Raw genomic sequence first — 12,811 nt, 5'->3', positions numbered from 1 at the left:
AATTAAATTCAATTCAATTCAAGTTTATTTGTATAGCGCTTTTAACGATACAAATCATTGCAAAGCAACTTTACAGAAAGCTTCACTTATGAATTATTATATTGAATTTGAATTCATTAAATTTATTTTAATAAACCTGAATGTACATTTTAGGAGAATGATGATGATCTCAATCTGTTCCTAAAGGCAACTCAGCTTTGAACAGTTTGGATGATTCTCTCTTATCAAACATACTTGATTCATAACTTCAGGTCATTAGTAAAGCACTTTAAGATGTTAGCTGAGTGTGTCACATAAGAAAGTCCTCAACATGTACAGAAACATTGAAGAGAAACACAGGCTTACTGTATAAAATAGTAAATAAAACAAAGACACTGTAAAATACTCACTCAGCCTTTCTTGATGCTTTGACCACTGGCAGCAGCTTCAGAAGACATTCTTCTGATCGATGATATTTACTCAGTTTAAACTCATCCAGCTCTTCTTCTGAGTTCAACAGCACAAACACCAGAGCAGACCACTGAGCAGGAGACAGATAGACTTCAGAGAGATGACTGATACCTGTTCTGCTCACGTATGTTTGTACTTCCTGCTCTAGTGAACGATCATTCAGTTCATTCAGACAGTGGAACAGATTGATGGATTTCTCTGGAGAGGGATTCTCCCTGATCTTCTGTTTGATGTATGCAGCTGTTTCCTGATTGCTCTGAGATATGCTTACTGTCTTTCTCAGGAGGCCTTGTAAGAGAGTCTGATTAGACTCTAGTGAGAGACCTAGAAGGAACCGGAGGAAAAGGTCCCAGTTTCCGTTCTCACTCTGTAACGCCTTGTCGACTTCTTTCTTTAGTAAACTGGTTATTGGTGTCCTGTACTCATTCTCAGGTCCTGTGTTTTGTTCAGAAAAGGACAGTAGCTTGAATAAAGCAGCTAGAAACTCCTGAATACTCAGATGAACAAAGCTGAACACCTTCCCCAGGTGCAGTCCAAACTCCTCTCTCAAGATCTGGGTACAAACTCCTGAGTACACAGACACTTCTCTGACATCAATGCCGCTCTCTTTCAGGTCCTCCTCATAGAAGATCAGGTTCCCTTTTTCCAGCTGTTCAAAAGCAAGTTTTCCTAGAGACAGAATAGTCTCTCTAAACTGATCAGGATCAATTTCACATTTCCCATCATACTTCTGTGTCTTCAGTTTGGTCTGAAAGATCAGGAAGTGTGTGAACATCTGTGTGAGGGTCTTGGGAATCATTGCACTCTCTGATTTACCCATCATCCTCTCCAGAACAATGGCTGAAATCCAGCAGAAGACTGGTATGTGACACATGATGTACAGACTTCTTGTTGATCGGATGTGTGTGACGATTCTATCAGCCAGACTCTGATCATTTATTTTCTTCCTGAAATATTCCTCCTTCTGAGGGTCGTTGAATCCTCGTACCTCTGTGACCTGGTCGACACACTCAGGAGGGATCTGATTGGCTGCTGCTGGGCGAGAGGTGATCCAGAGGAGAGCAGAAGGAAGTAGATTCCCCTTGATGAGGTTGGTCAGCAGCACATCCACTGAGGCTGATTCGGTCACATCAGACAAACTCTGATTGTTTTGGAAATCTAGACGTAGTCGACACTCATCCAGACCATCAAATATGAACATGACTTTGTAGTCATAATAATCTGTTGATTTAAATTCTTTGGTTTCTGTGTGAAGGTGGTTTAGAAGATCCACAAGACTGAGGTGTTTCTGTATCAAATTCAGCTCCCTGAAAGGAAGTGGAAATATGAAATGAACGTCCTGATTTTCTTTTCCTTCAGTCCAATCCAGAATGAACTTCTGCACAGAGACTGTTTTTCCAATTCCAGCGACTCCTTTAGTCAGCACAGTTTTGATGGGTTTTTCTTTTCCAGGTGAGGGTTTAAATATGTCATTGCAGTTGATTGGTGTCTCCTGTGTCTCTGGTCTCCTGGACACTGTCTCAATCTGTCTCACCTCATGTTCATTATTGACCTCTCCACTGCCTCCCTCTGTGATGTAGAGCTCTGTGTAGATCTCATTCAGACGTGTTGAGTCTCCATGATTGGACAGTCCTTCACTGAGTCTCTGATATTTATCCTGGAGTCTGGATCTGAGTTTTTGTTGATACACAGGCATCAGCTCTGAGCAAAGGAAATGATTGTTGTTATTGGCAGAGCGATATGTTAAAAAAGTATTTTAAGGTTTTATATGTTTTATATTAGATTGTGTCGTGACATTCAGGAGCATTAGTGACTGAAGACAGAAGGTTGATAAAAAAACAGGCTATAATCTGCTGGTCCAGAGCTCTTACTGGTTTGCAGTGTGTTAGCGAGGTCTGTCAGGTTCATCTTCCTCAGCATGAGGAGTGTGATCTTCAGAAGCCCCTCTCTGACTCGGTTATGACCCTCATCATCATAACGGTCCGTTTTAGAGCATTCTGGGTAATCTGGACTCAACAGTCTCTTAAAGCTTTTTAACTCACTCTTCACCATAGAAATTATTTTGTGCTCAAGCTCCTGAAATCACAATAAATATTCAAACAATAAACCTCCATTCAGTCACAGAGAGGTTGAACCAAAGTATCAATACACAAGAGTCAAGCCTGTATTTATATTGTAGTCAAAGGCATGAATACTAATAAGCATCACTGAATTATGTCACAACTGTTAATAACTTCCACTGTATGCTCAAATATCAGCGTCTACAGATACTGAGGTTAAAAGAGGGAGTTTGACTGGATCGGCTGTTTGCTAGATTGATGTTCATCTTTGTGCAGCAGTCAGGTTACATATGGATTCAGCTTCTCTGCTTTAGTGGACATTGATCTGCTTTATAGCAGACTACAAATTAACTTACGTGGGTAGGAAAGTAAATGTGATTTTTACAGAGATGATTTCACAGATTTCACCATTTCTTACTACTTTTACCCAGAGGGTTATTGTGTTGGGACACACACACAAAACCAACCTTGAAAATGGAGTCTAAGTTCTTCTTTGCTGTATGTGATTCTGGTCCTTCATGTTTTTGACTGTAGTTAAACAAATAATGAATATTTTTGTAAACATGTTAATATATTTAATAGAGTTAAGTAAATGAATGGTTATCATACATGCATATTTCTCATACTGTAAACTAAACAATACCTCAAATCAGCAGATGAGTCTCCCAAGCTAAAATTAATTGGACGACCCATTGAAGCATCACTCTTCATGGACACACAGCTGGATTCAGAAGATTCATTCTGCCACAGACTAAAACAAAACAGCAATAAAAACTGTTTCAGAAAATGGGGAGCAATGGGGGGTTGTTGAATTTTTAGATATGCTTATATTTCCTACACGATTAATCTATGTTTCTCATCTAAACATATTTTAATCAAATACCATGTATTAATTCTGTAGGGATGTTCAATCATACAGAATTAGTCATGTTGAAGCTAAATAAAGTAGTTATGTGTTCCTCAGAAACCCTGCCACTTTGTGAAGGAAACTGATTCAAACCCATCACCATCTTGTCTCTCCCTGTGGATGGGATCTGAGCTCTACGCAGAGGTAATTAAAACATGAAACTAAATTTATATTTAGAGCAGCCTTTCAACATTGCTTTGTATGATTGCAAAGATTACATTTTGCATCGGTATGAGAAACTGAACCAGACGTTACCATTGTAGGCTGTTGTCAAGGTCCGCTGCATTACTGTACACGTAACTGATGAAAGGAATAGTTCACCCAAAAATGACAATTCTGGTGTAATTTACTCGCCCTCAAGTTGTTCCAAACCTGTATAAATGTCTTTGTTCTGCTGAACACAAAGGAAGATGTTTTGAAGAATGCTAATCTGAACAGTTTTGGGTACCATTGACTTCTAAAGTATTTTTTTCTACTATATGGAAATCAATGCTGCTACAAAGCTGTTTGTCCCCATCTTCCTTTGTGTTCAGCAGTATTCATATTCATACACTTATATATTATAAGTATTCATTTCAGGAGAATAATGGTGGAGCTTTAAGATTATCACACTCTCAAAGAAGGTCTTTCTTAAAATATTTAATTATATATATTAGATATGCTGTCATGGTTCCTTTTGTGTAACAATGTATTACTTTAAGCAAGTTTTTATCTTATTTTATTTTTTTTGTAGGGGGGGGGCGGGGCTATTATAGATTTTTGCATTATATTTAACAGATGCATTTCAAACAAATATATTTGTAATCTGTATAGATTGTGGTGTACTGTTAAAAAAAAAATACATGTTTTTCCCAAAGAAATGTTTTTGCTTTTGCTTTACTGCTTTTATTAATGTATAATATTAAGGTTGCAAAAATTTTATAAAATGTTATAGTTGACTAAATATTTTTTTATCTGTTATATTTTTTTATGTTAATTTCAGGTTTTATCATATATTTCATCATAGTTTTGTTTAATTTATTGAAACACCACTGCATGTAGTGGATAAAGATTTCATTTAAACAATAATCATGTTAAATCAAAACATAAAAAAAAGTCTTGTTCATTTGACAAACTTAAGTTAGGTAACATAAATGGATATAAATTATGTTGGGAGAACATAACATAAATGTGCAACCGATGTATTTATTATGTTAATCTAACGGATTTTTTTTATTACATTTTTTCAGTGAGGAGTCTGTTGTGATGAGGTTTCAAAGATTAAGTATTATTTTTCTATCAATAAAAGGAATCTGCCCCATGTGCCCATGTGTGGGTGGTGTTGGCGCAGTGGATAAGACACATGCCTTTGGTGTGAGAGACCCGGGTTCGAATCCACTGTGAAACACCAATGTGTCCCTCAGCAAGACACTTAAGCCCCTAGTTGATCCAAAGGTGTGCAACCTCTGACATTATATAGCAATTGTAGGTTGCTTTGGATAAAAGTGTCAGCTAAATGAATAAATGTAAATGTGCCCTTATCATTCATGCATTTTAGAATAAAATAGAGCAACATAAACATACAGATACAGACAGACACAAACATCCAGCAGCAACAGGGACACCTGGTGAATGTCTTTAACACACCACACCTGCAGTATATATGACACTCATAATATCTCACCTGGACTCAACAGAAGAGTCTTCCTCTCTGCACAGATCTGAAAGAGCCATCCCTGGGTTTTTCCTCACAGACACATCCATGTGTTCAGGTAAATCTGACTCACTTTTAAATTAACATGTTACTGTAGTTTGCATTTATTGTTTCTGAGCATTAACAATGTGAAATATTTCAGGTTCTCTCACCTCTTGACTGTCTTTATCTTTGTTTCATGTTCTTCAGAGAGATTCATTCTGGAGGCCATGGTTTCATCTAAAAGCAGATCCACATGTTGATACACAGAGTCAGGTATGAATCATCTCAGTTAATTTTCTCAAATCCACCTCTGTATCAACAATCAGTCCACAGCAGTGACATGCACACACGAAACACTATTTCATCTTGACATTATTTACACAGAATCAAATTATTCACAAACTGCATAATTTCCAACAAGCACTGTGTTAAAATCAAAGTAAAAGTGGAATCTGACGATTTACAGACTTTGTAAGACTCTCTCCTAATGTCATTTAAACAAATTTACACTACGGGGCCGTTGAATGCTTGAATCTGATTGGCTGATGAATGTTCTGAGGTGTGCAATTATTTTCTGGGAAACACACGGTGAACGTAGTTCCAGGCAGCTCTCTTGACCGCATTACAGTTCCACATCACTTCGCATAGTTAACTGTAATAACGGTCACGCAGTTGAGACACGGATAGCTGCAGCCTGGAGCAGTGGGCGTGCCAAAAGGTTTCTCATTGGTGAAAGGAGTTTTACTGTGTTGGCCAATCAGCGGTAGTACATTTACGTAATTTCCTTACTGTGTGTTCACAACGCCAGCGTTGAGAGTGTCAAAGTGGCCGAAAGACATTCATTTTCAATGTGAGCCGGTGTCATGAGAAATCGAGTCCGCCCATAGACAGGAAAAGAAATGGAACCAGTGACCCCATTGGATTCAAAAAAGACAAGTGAAGTCAATTAGAAGTACGCACTTTCTGGTGGTCGAGCGTACTGCGCAGACTCAAACTGAGCTTGATGACGTAGATGTCACGTGAGCAACCTGTCTGACAATTGTAAGTCTTCTAATAGCTGTACCAAGAGAAATCTGAATCACCCACCGAATCTTGCAGACACTGTTGAATAATTTTGTCCCGTTGCTTTTATGGACTCTCTATGGGCTTCTCCTTTATAGCTGATGCTATAGGTTGTGAAATCAAACATTTCTCGTTTTATTTTCTGGTCACTCGCTATATATATATATATATATATATATATATATATATATATATATATATATATATATATATATATATATTTGGGTTGTAACGGTAAGCAAAAATCACGGTTCGGTACGTACCTCGGTTTTAAAGTCACGATTCGGTTCATTTTCGGTACAGTAAAGGAAAGAAATGCAAACATTAAACTGCAGGTGGTTATTACTATAAACTTTTTAAAAATACTTTTTAATAAAACATTGTAATGATATAAACCTTCATATTCATCCGGAAGAAGGAGGCGGGAACCGGCGGACAATCAAAAACATTTTAATAACAAAATAAACACAAAAACAGCGCACCAGCCCCTCACGGACGACTGGTGCGTGCAAATAAAACCCAAAACACAACTAAAAGCCCAGGCCTGGTCCTCTCTCGTCCTTCACTGTCGTCGCTCCAGTTTTATATCCTTCCATCTCCTCCATGGGCCTCGAGACCGGTGGGTCGAACAGGTGTAGTTCATCTCCAATCACTCCCCCGGCCTCGCTCCCATGTCCCTCGGCCCCGCCCCACTCGTCACAAACATATATAAAATAAAAAAAGAATAGTAAATAAAATACTAGGTTCTTCACTAAATAAAATACTCTCAGTCTCAAACCAATATCATATAATAAAATATAATTAAAAATATAAATAAGTAACTATGATTACAGTGCAGCATTACCAATCCCAGCTTGTAGGCCTGCTCATATTTAAAAAATATATATAACTTTTCCAAAGTGTAAAGTGCAGCATGAACAGTTTCAGTTTTGAGACCTGCTCAGATTTCGTTATTGCGTTGGACCGATCGGAATTAAGAGCAAAGGTCTGTTTAAAAGCCGACGGGAGCTGCGTTTGAATTACTCGCGTGATGCCTTTAAAAAACCTTAGGCCGGTGACACACTGGCATATTGTACCTGTCAAACATAGTCTATTTTGCCGTCAATACTGTTGACGGTGTCCTTTATCAGTAGGCTTTATATTTATGCTCAACATGAAGTATAGATATTGTTGTCATGAAGACAAGATCCTGGTCTGTCGGCGGTCTCCCTCTATGTCACCTACAGCAGTAACAGCACGCCAGCGCCGCGTCAGGCACGATTCTGGTGTGTAAAGACACAGAAAACGCGAAGCAGCCGTCACGCAACTGACACGCAACAGAAACGCCAAGCTCACGCCACGCAGCCAGTGTGTCACCGGCCTTAGAATCAGCTGCAGGGCGGGATTTCCGCCACTTAATATGTTTGTTTGGAAACACGAAAATGTACCTATGTTCCGCATACAAAATATTGCATTCGGTCATTCGGTACACACGTGCACCGTACCGAAAGCCCTGTACCGAAACGGTTCGGTACGAATACACGTACCGTTACACCCCTAATATATATATATATATGTGTGTGTGTTTGTGTAAATTTACATTTTTAATCTACATTATATAATATCGCAATTGCTTGTGCAGAACCTTGTTATTGTTGTATTATATAAAGTACTATATTATTATTTTGTCTAAAACGAATATTATATTTAAAAAAATAATAATAATAATAAAAAAAAAATTTAAAATTTTGTTGATGATGATTAAGTAGGTATGTATTTCAACAAATTAGCATATCGTGACGTCACTGACTGGGTCTTCAACCCGTGCCTTCGGGCGCATCATTGCAAACCTCATTTTGATGCAGGCTATATAGACCACAAACAAATTGAAATCTTTGTCAAAAACATGTTTATTACATGAATTTCAGGTGAGAAGAAAAAAAATGAGGTACTGTTTTACTTGCATCCACCGCTACCTATCAATGCAACCTACAAATGAGAGAGCGTTTACTTTCTTGGGTTGTCACTTTGAAAAAAATTCTTGTTTGATTTGAGAGACTGAATCGATTGCAAAATCGATTTTGCATGTCTAGATGCATTTTATGAATTGCATAGTCCTTCTTTGCCATGAAAATTAACTTAATCCCAAAAAAAAATTGCATTTGAAAACTGCATTTCATTGCTGTCATTAAAGGACCTGCTGAGATCATTTCAGTAATCATCTTGTTAACTCAGGTGAAAATGTTGACGAGCACAAGGCTGGAGATCATTATGTCAGGCTGATTGGGTTAGAATGGCAGACTTGACATGTTAAAAGGAGGGTGATGCTTGAAATCATTGTTCTTTCATTGTTAACCATGGTGACCTGCAAAGAAACACGTGCAGCCTTCATTGCGTTGCATAAAAATGGCTTCACAGGCAAGGATATTGTGGCTACTAAGATTGCACCTAAATCAACAATTTATAGGATCATCAAGAACTTCAAGGGAAGAGGTTCAATTCTTGTAAAGAAGGCTTCAGGGCGTCCAAGAAAGTCCAGCAAGCGCCAGGATCGTCTCCTAAAGAGGATTCAGCTGCGGGATCGGAGTGCCACCAGTGCAGAGCTTGCTCAGGAATGGCAGCAGGCAGGTGTGAGCGCATCTGCACGCACAGTGAGGCAAAGACTTTTGGAAGATGGCCTGGTGTCAAGAAGGGCAACAAAGAAGCCACTTCTCTCCAAGGCACTTCTTCTCTCTTTCTTCTGCAGAAAGTATAGTAATAGGACTGCTGAGAACTGGGGCAAAGTCATATTCTCCGATGAAGCCCCTTTCCGATTGTTTGGGGCATCTGGAAAAAGGCTTGTCCGGAGAAGAAAAGGTGAGCGCTACCATCAGTCCTGTGTCATGCCAACAGTAAAGCATCCTGACACCATTCATGTGTGGGGTTGCTTCTCATCCAAGGGAGTGGGCTCACTCACAATTCTGCCCAAAAACACAGCCATGAATAAAGAATAAGGAATAAGGTACCAAAACACCCTCCAACAGCAACTTCTTCCAATGATCCAACAACAGTTTGATGAAGACCAATGCATTTTTGCAATGTTGAAATTTTGGGTCCATGGCCTGGAAACTCCCCAGATCGTAATCCCATTGAGAACTTGTGGTCAATCCTCAAGAGGCGGGTGGACAAACAAAAACCCACTAATTCTGACAAACTCCAAGAAGTGATTATGACAGAATGGGTTGCTATCAGTCAGGATTTGGCCCAGAAGTTGATTGAGAGCATGCCCAGTCGAATTGCAGAGGTCCTGAAAAAGAAGGGCCAACACTGCAAATACTGACTCTTTGCATAAATGTCATGTAATTGTCGATAAAAGCCTTTGAAACGTATAAAGTGCTTGTAATTATATTTCAGTACATCACAGAAACAACTGAAACAAAGATCTAAAAGCAGTTTAGCAGCAAACTTTTTGAAAACTAATATTTATGTAATTCTTAAAACTTTTGGCTACGACTGTATACAAGAACATGAAATGCATCGTATATAGTGAACCTTATACATTAGCTTCTGATTGTTTCTGCAGTTCTGCAGTGTATGTAGCTTCACTGTCTGAGCGAAAGGAACAGAATCTGATGAATTTGAAAAGCATTTTCATTTTTTTTTTTTTTATTATTATTTTTTATGTAGAGGGACCCTGCTACACCTTTCCCACCATACACCTGATGGATACTGACTGTAAAATGTCAATCATAGGAGGAGGGCTCAATGTGGTGACAGAAGATGAAATATCTATGTGCCAGTGCACCAGTCTTGATGAAGCCTTCTGGATGTATTCTGCTTTCAACATTGCATATCCACCACACCTGAGAAAGACACTGACTTTCCTTCAGAGGCACATTGTCAACATGAGAAGATGGAGACAAGCACTGTCAGTAACTTTACTCTGAATGATTTGCCTCTTGTATTAGATCCTCATGCCTTGACTGTACCATTGCCCAAAGTGCACCTGAAGGACATTCACTCTTTGGAAGTTAACCCAACATGTTGGAGTGGTACATGCACATGGACCAAATATTAGTAAAACCCGTGCTATAGATGAGTGCCAGTCAACTTTTTTGTGATTCCATTCTTTTAGAAAACATGAACAAGAAGCATATGAACTTCATTTTTGGTCCTTTTGGTAACAAACATCTGAGACTGCCTCAGTGAAGAGTCAGCAGTTGTATTATAATATAATGGAGAAGGGTCTGGCTGTAGACTTGCACTCTAGGACTCTTGCGCTTCCACTAGTGACAAAACTTGCAGTGTTTTTTTATTGGATATTTTATTCTAATTATTGGTTACTTCTTGTTTGATTCTGTCAACAGTAGTTTTTTGTCTTGTGTAGGTATGGTTGACTGGAAGTCTGTCAGTCCAGATGTGAGGAAGACACAGAGTGGAGCTGGAGCTCTGCAGATGTGTGACGGCTGTAGATACTGTGGTCTTGGAAAGAAGGGATCTTCACAGCTTTCTATTCAGACAAAGAGTTTGCTGGATTCTGTTCTATGGACTGATACAGAATGAATGAATGAATGAATGAGTGGTTTATCTATCTATCTATCTATCTATCTATCTATATTTTACTTGATTTGGCAACTGAAACTGAAAGCTAAATAAATGTTTCAGTGAATAATGATTTGTCTGTTTGCTTAGGTCACCGAACATAAGGTTACTAAACTCTTCTGACTAATGTTTTAATTTGATAATTTAGTGTGTTTTTTTTCAACCATATGTTTTTCTCTATCAGGCAAAACTTAGTTTTCTAGGGTAACACTTTACAATAAGTTTGATAAGGTTTGTTGACACTGATGTATTAACTAACATTAACTATGAGCAATACAATTGATACAGTTTTTATTAAACTTTGTTAGTTAATAAAAATACAGCTGTTCGTTGTTTGTTCTTGTTAGTTCACTTCACAGTGCATTAACTAATGTTAACAAATACAACTTTTGACTAACTTAAGAACAGCTAGTGCGACTAACCATGTTAAGAGACGTTGGTATCCTCAAAAAAATAGGATTGATTATTGATAAATCAAAACCTGAACTTGCGGTGGTGATGACGTCAGTAACCCGCGCCATGCAGACGTTTTGAAGGTACTTTCAAAAGTAATACCATTCATTATTCATTAATGCCGTTTTTACCTTGGAAGAATTAAATTTTGTTTTATAGGATTATGTTGAATTTATGGCTTCCGTTTATTCTGCGATTAAGAGCATATTAGTGATGGGTCGTTCACGAATGAGCCGACTCTAAGAGCCGGCTCTTGTAGGTGAACGACGGGAGCTGGCTCGCATATCTGAAGAGCCGACTCTATTTAAAAAAAATATATAGTCTATAGAAATTAAATCATTATGTAATAATGAAATAATGGATGCATTTTATTTCATTTAAAATAATTGACTAATTCAAAGAACAAAAAAATATTATATTTCGACTGATCAGCCTCACATTCTGTTCCTGTCAATCATACCCGAGGTGTCAACCAATTATACGGCATGAGGGAGGGGCCGAGCCATCACACAAACACACACACACACACAGTGTCAAATTCGAAGGAGAGGAGAGGAAAAACACAACAGCTTTTGAAAACAAAACAAAAGCAGGAAAATGAGTCGGAAGCACAGCAGCATTTGAAATCATTTTAATGATCATCAGCCCCTCGATCGAAAGTAAGGCAGCTTGCATTTCTGAATGCAAATCTCTCATAAAATAAAAATATGATCTGTGTGTGTGTGTGTGTGTGTTCATGCTAGTTACACAAAACATAACTACTGAGATAGTTCATGCTGACTATATAACATGCCAAAAAAGAGGGACCAGTTTAATCCTTTCAGTTATTTATTTTTCTTTAATATGGGTTCTATTATGTTGTTTAGATTCAGATTGTATTTGTTTTGTAATGTTTTTGTTTCTATACATTCAAAAGTTGTAATTTAAATGCAAATGTTTAATAGTATTCTTTTTTCTTAACAAATCAATGCATTGTTTAATAAATTGTGAGAAATTGTGAGTATGATTTCATTTAATAATTTAGTTAAAATTGTTTTCACACCTATCATAGTCAAAACATTATTGTTTTATTAAAGAGCCGTTTGTGAGCCAAAATAGCCGGCTCTTTTCAGTGAGCTGAGTCAAACGAGCCGGCTCACGAAAAAGAGCCGAGATGCCCATCACTAGAGCATTTTTTTTTAAACAGCCATCTTTCCTTTTGACACGCCTCCTTACTTTCGTTTCACCAATGAGAAAGCTTTTGACACGCCATTTGCTCCGGGCTGCAGTTACCCCTTATTGCAGCTACCCCTACTTGACGCAGTTTCACAAAAAGGTGTTTGTCAGCGCTTCCCTGATGATTTTATCAGTTAGCCTATACAGTGTAGCAACTACAGTGTAGGCTACACATGACATTTGTCACTAGCGAGGTAATAACAGCGCTGTTGGTACTCAAAAGAGGCATTGGATGAGACGCGGAAGAAATAGTCCTACTCACAATAGCGATTTAAGTACAAAAACCAGACGAATCCCTTTAAATATATCATCTGATCGATGTCTTGAGGTGTGGTAACAGTGGTATAAGGAATAACTGACTCCGGAACGTTGAATTATTAGAAAGATAATGCACACCCCAGGTGGTGATGCGGTCACGACGCAAATTCA

General features: G+C 38.2%; 1 protein-coding gene across 1 annotated transcript in view; it reads right to left on the bottom strand.

The window, feature by feature from the left end:
- Positions 1–5,412, bottom strand: part of LOC132160151 (NACHT, LRR and PYD domains-containing protein 3-like) — a 29,518-nt gene extending 24,106 nt beyond the window's left edge. Inside the window, exons 1-5 of the mRNA XM_059569888.1 lie at positions 5,263–5,412; positions 3,154–3,261; positions 2,978–3,038; positions 2,322–2,526; positions 390–2,151 (exon numbers count right to left, since the gene is read on the bottom strand). Of these exons, the coding sequence (XP_059425871.1) occupies positions 390–2,151; positions 2,322–2,526; positions 2,978–3,038; positions 3,154–3,261; positions 5,263–5,321 (2,195 nt within the window). The 5' untranslated portion in view covers positions 5,322–5,412. The remainder of the gene's footprint in view (positions 1–389; positions 2,152–2,321; positions 2,527–2,977; positions 3,039–3,153; positions 3,262–5,262) is intronic.
- Between the last annotated feature and the right edge of the window lie 7,399 nt (positions 5,413–12,811).

This window comes from Carassius carassius, chromosome 16, assembly GCF_963082965.1.
Source record: "Carassius carassius chromosome 16, fCarCar2.1, whole genome shotgun sequence".
NCBI classification, from domain to species: Eukaryota; Metazoa; Chordata; class Actinopteri; order Cypriniformes; family Cyprinidae; genus Carassius; species Carassius carassius.
The sequence above is the reverse complement of the archived record's forward strand: the minus strand, read 5'-3'. Positions and strand labels throughout refer to the sequence as shown.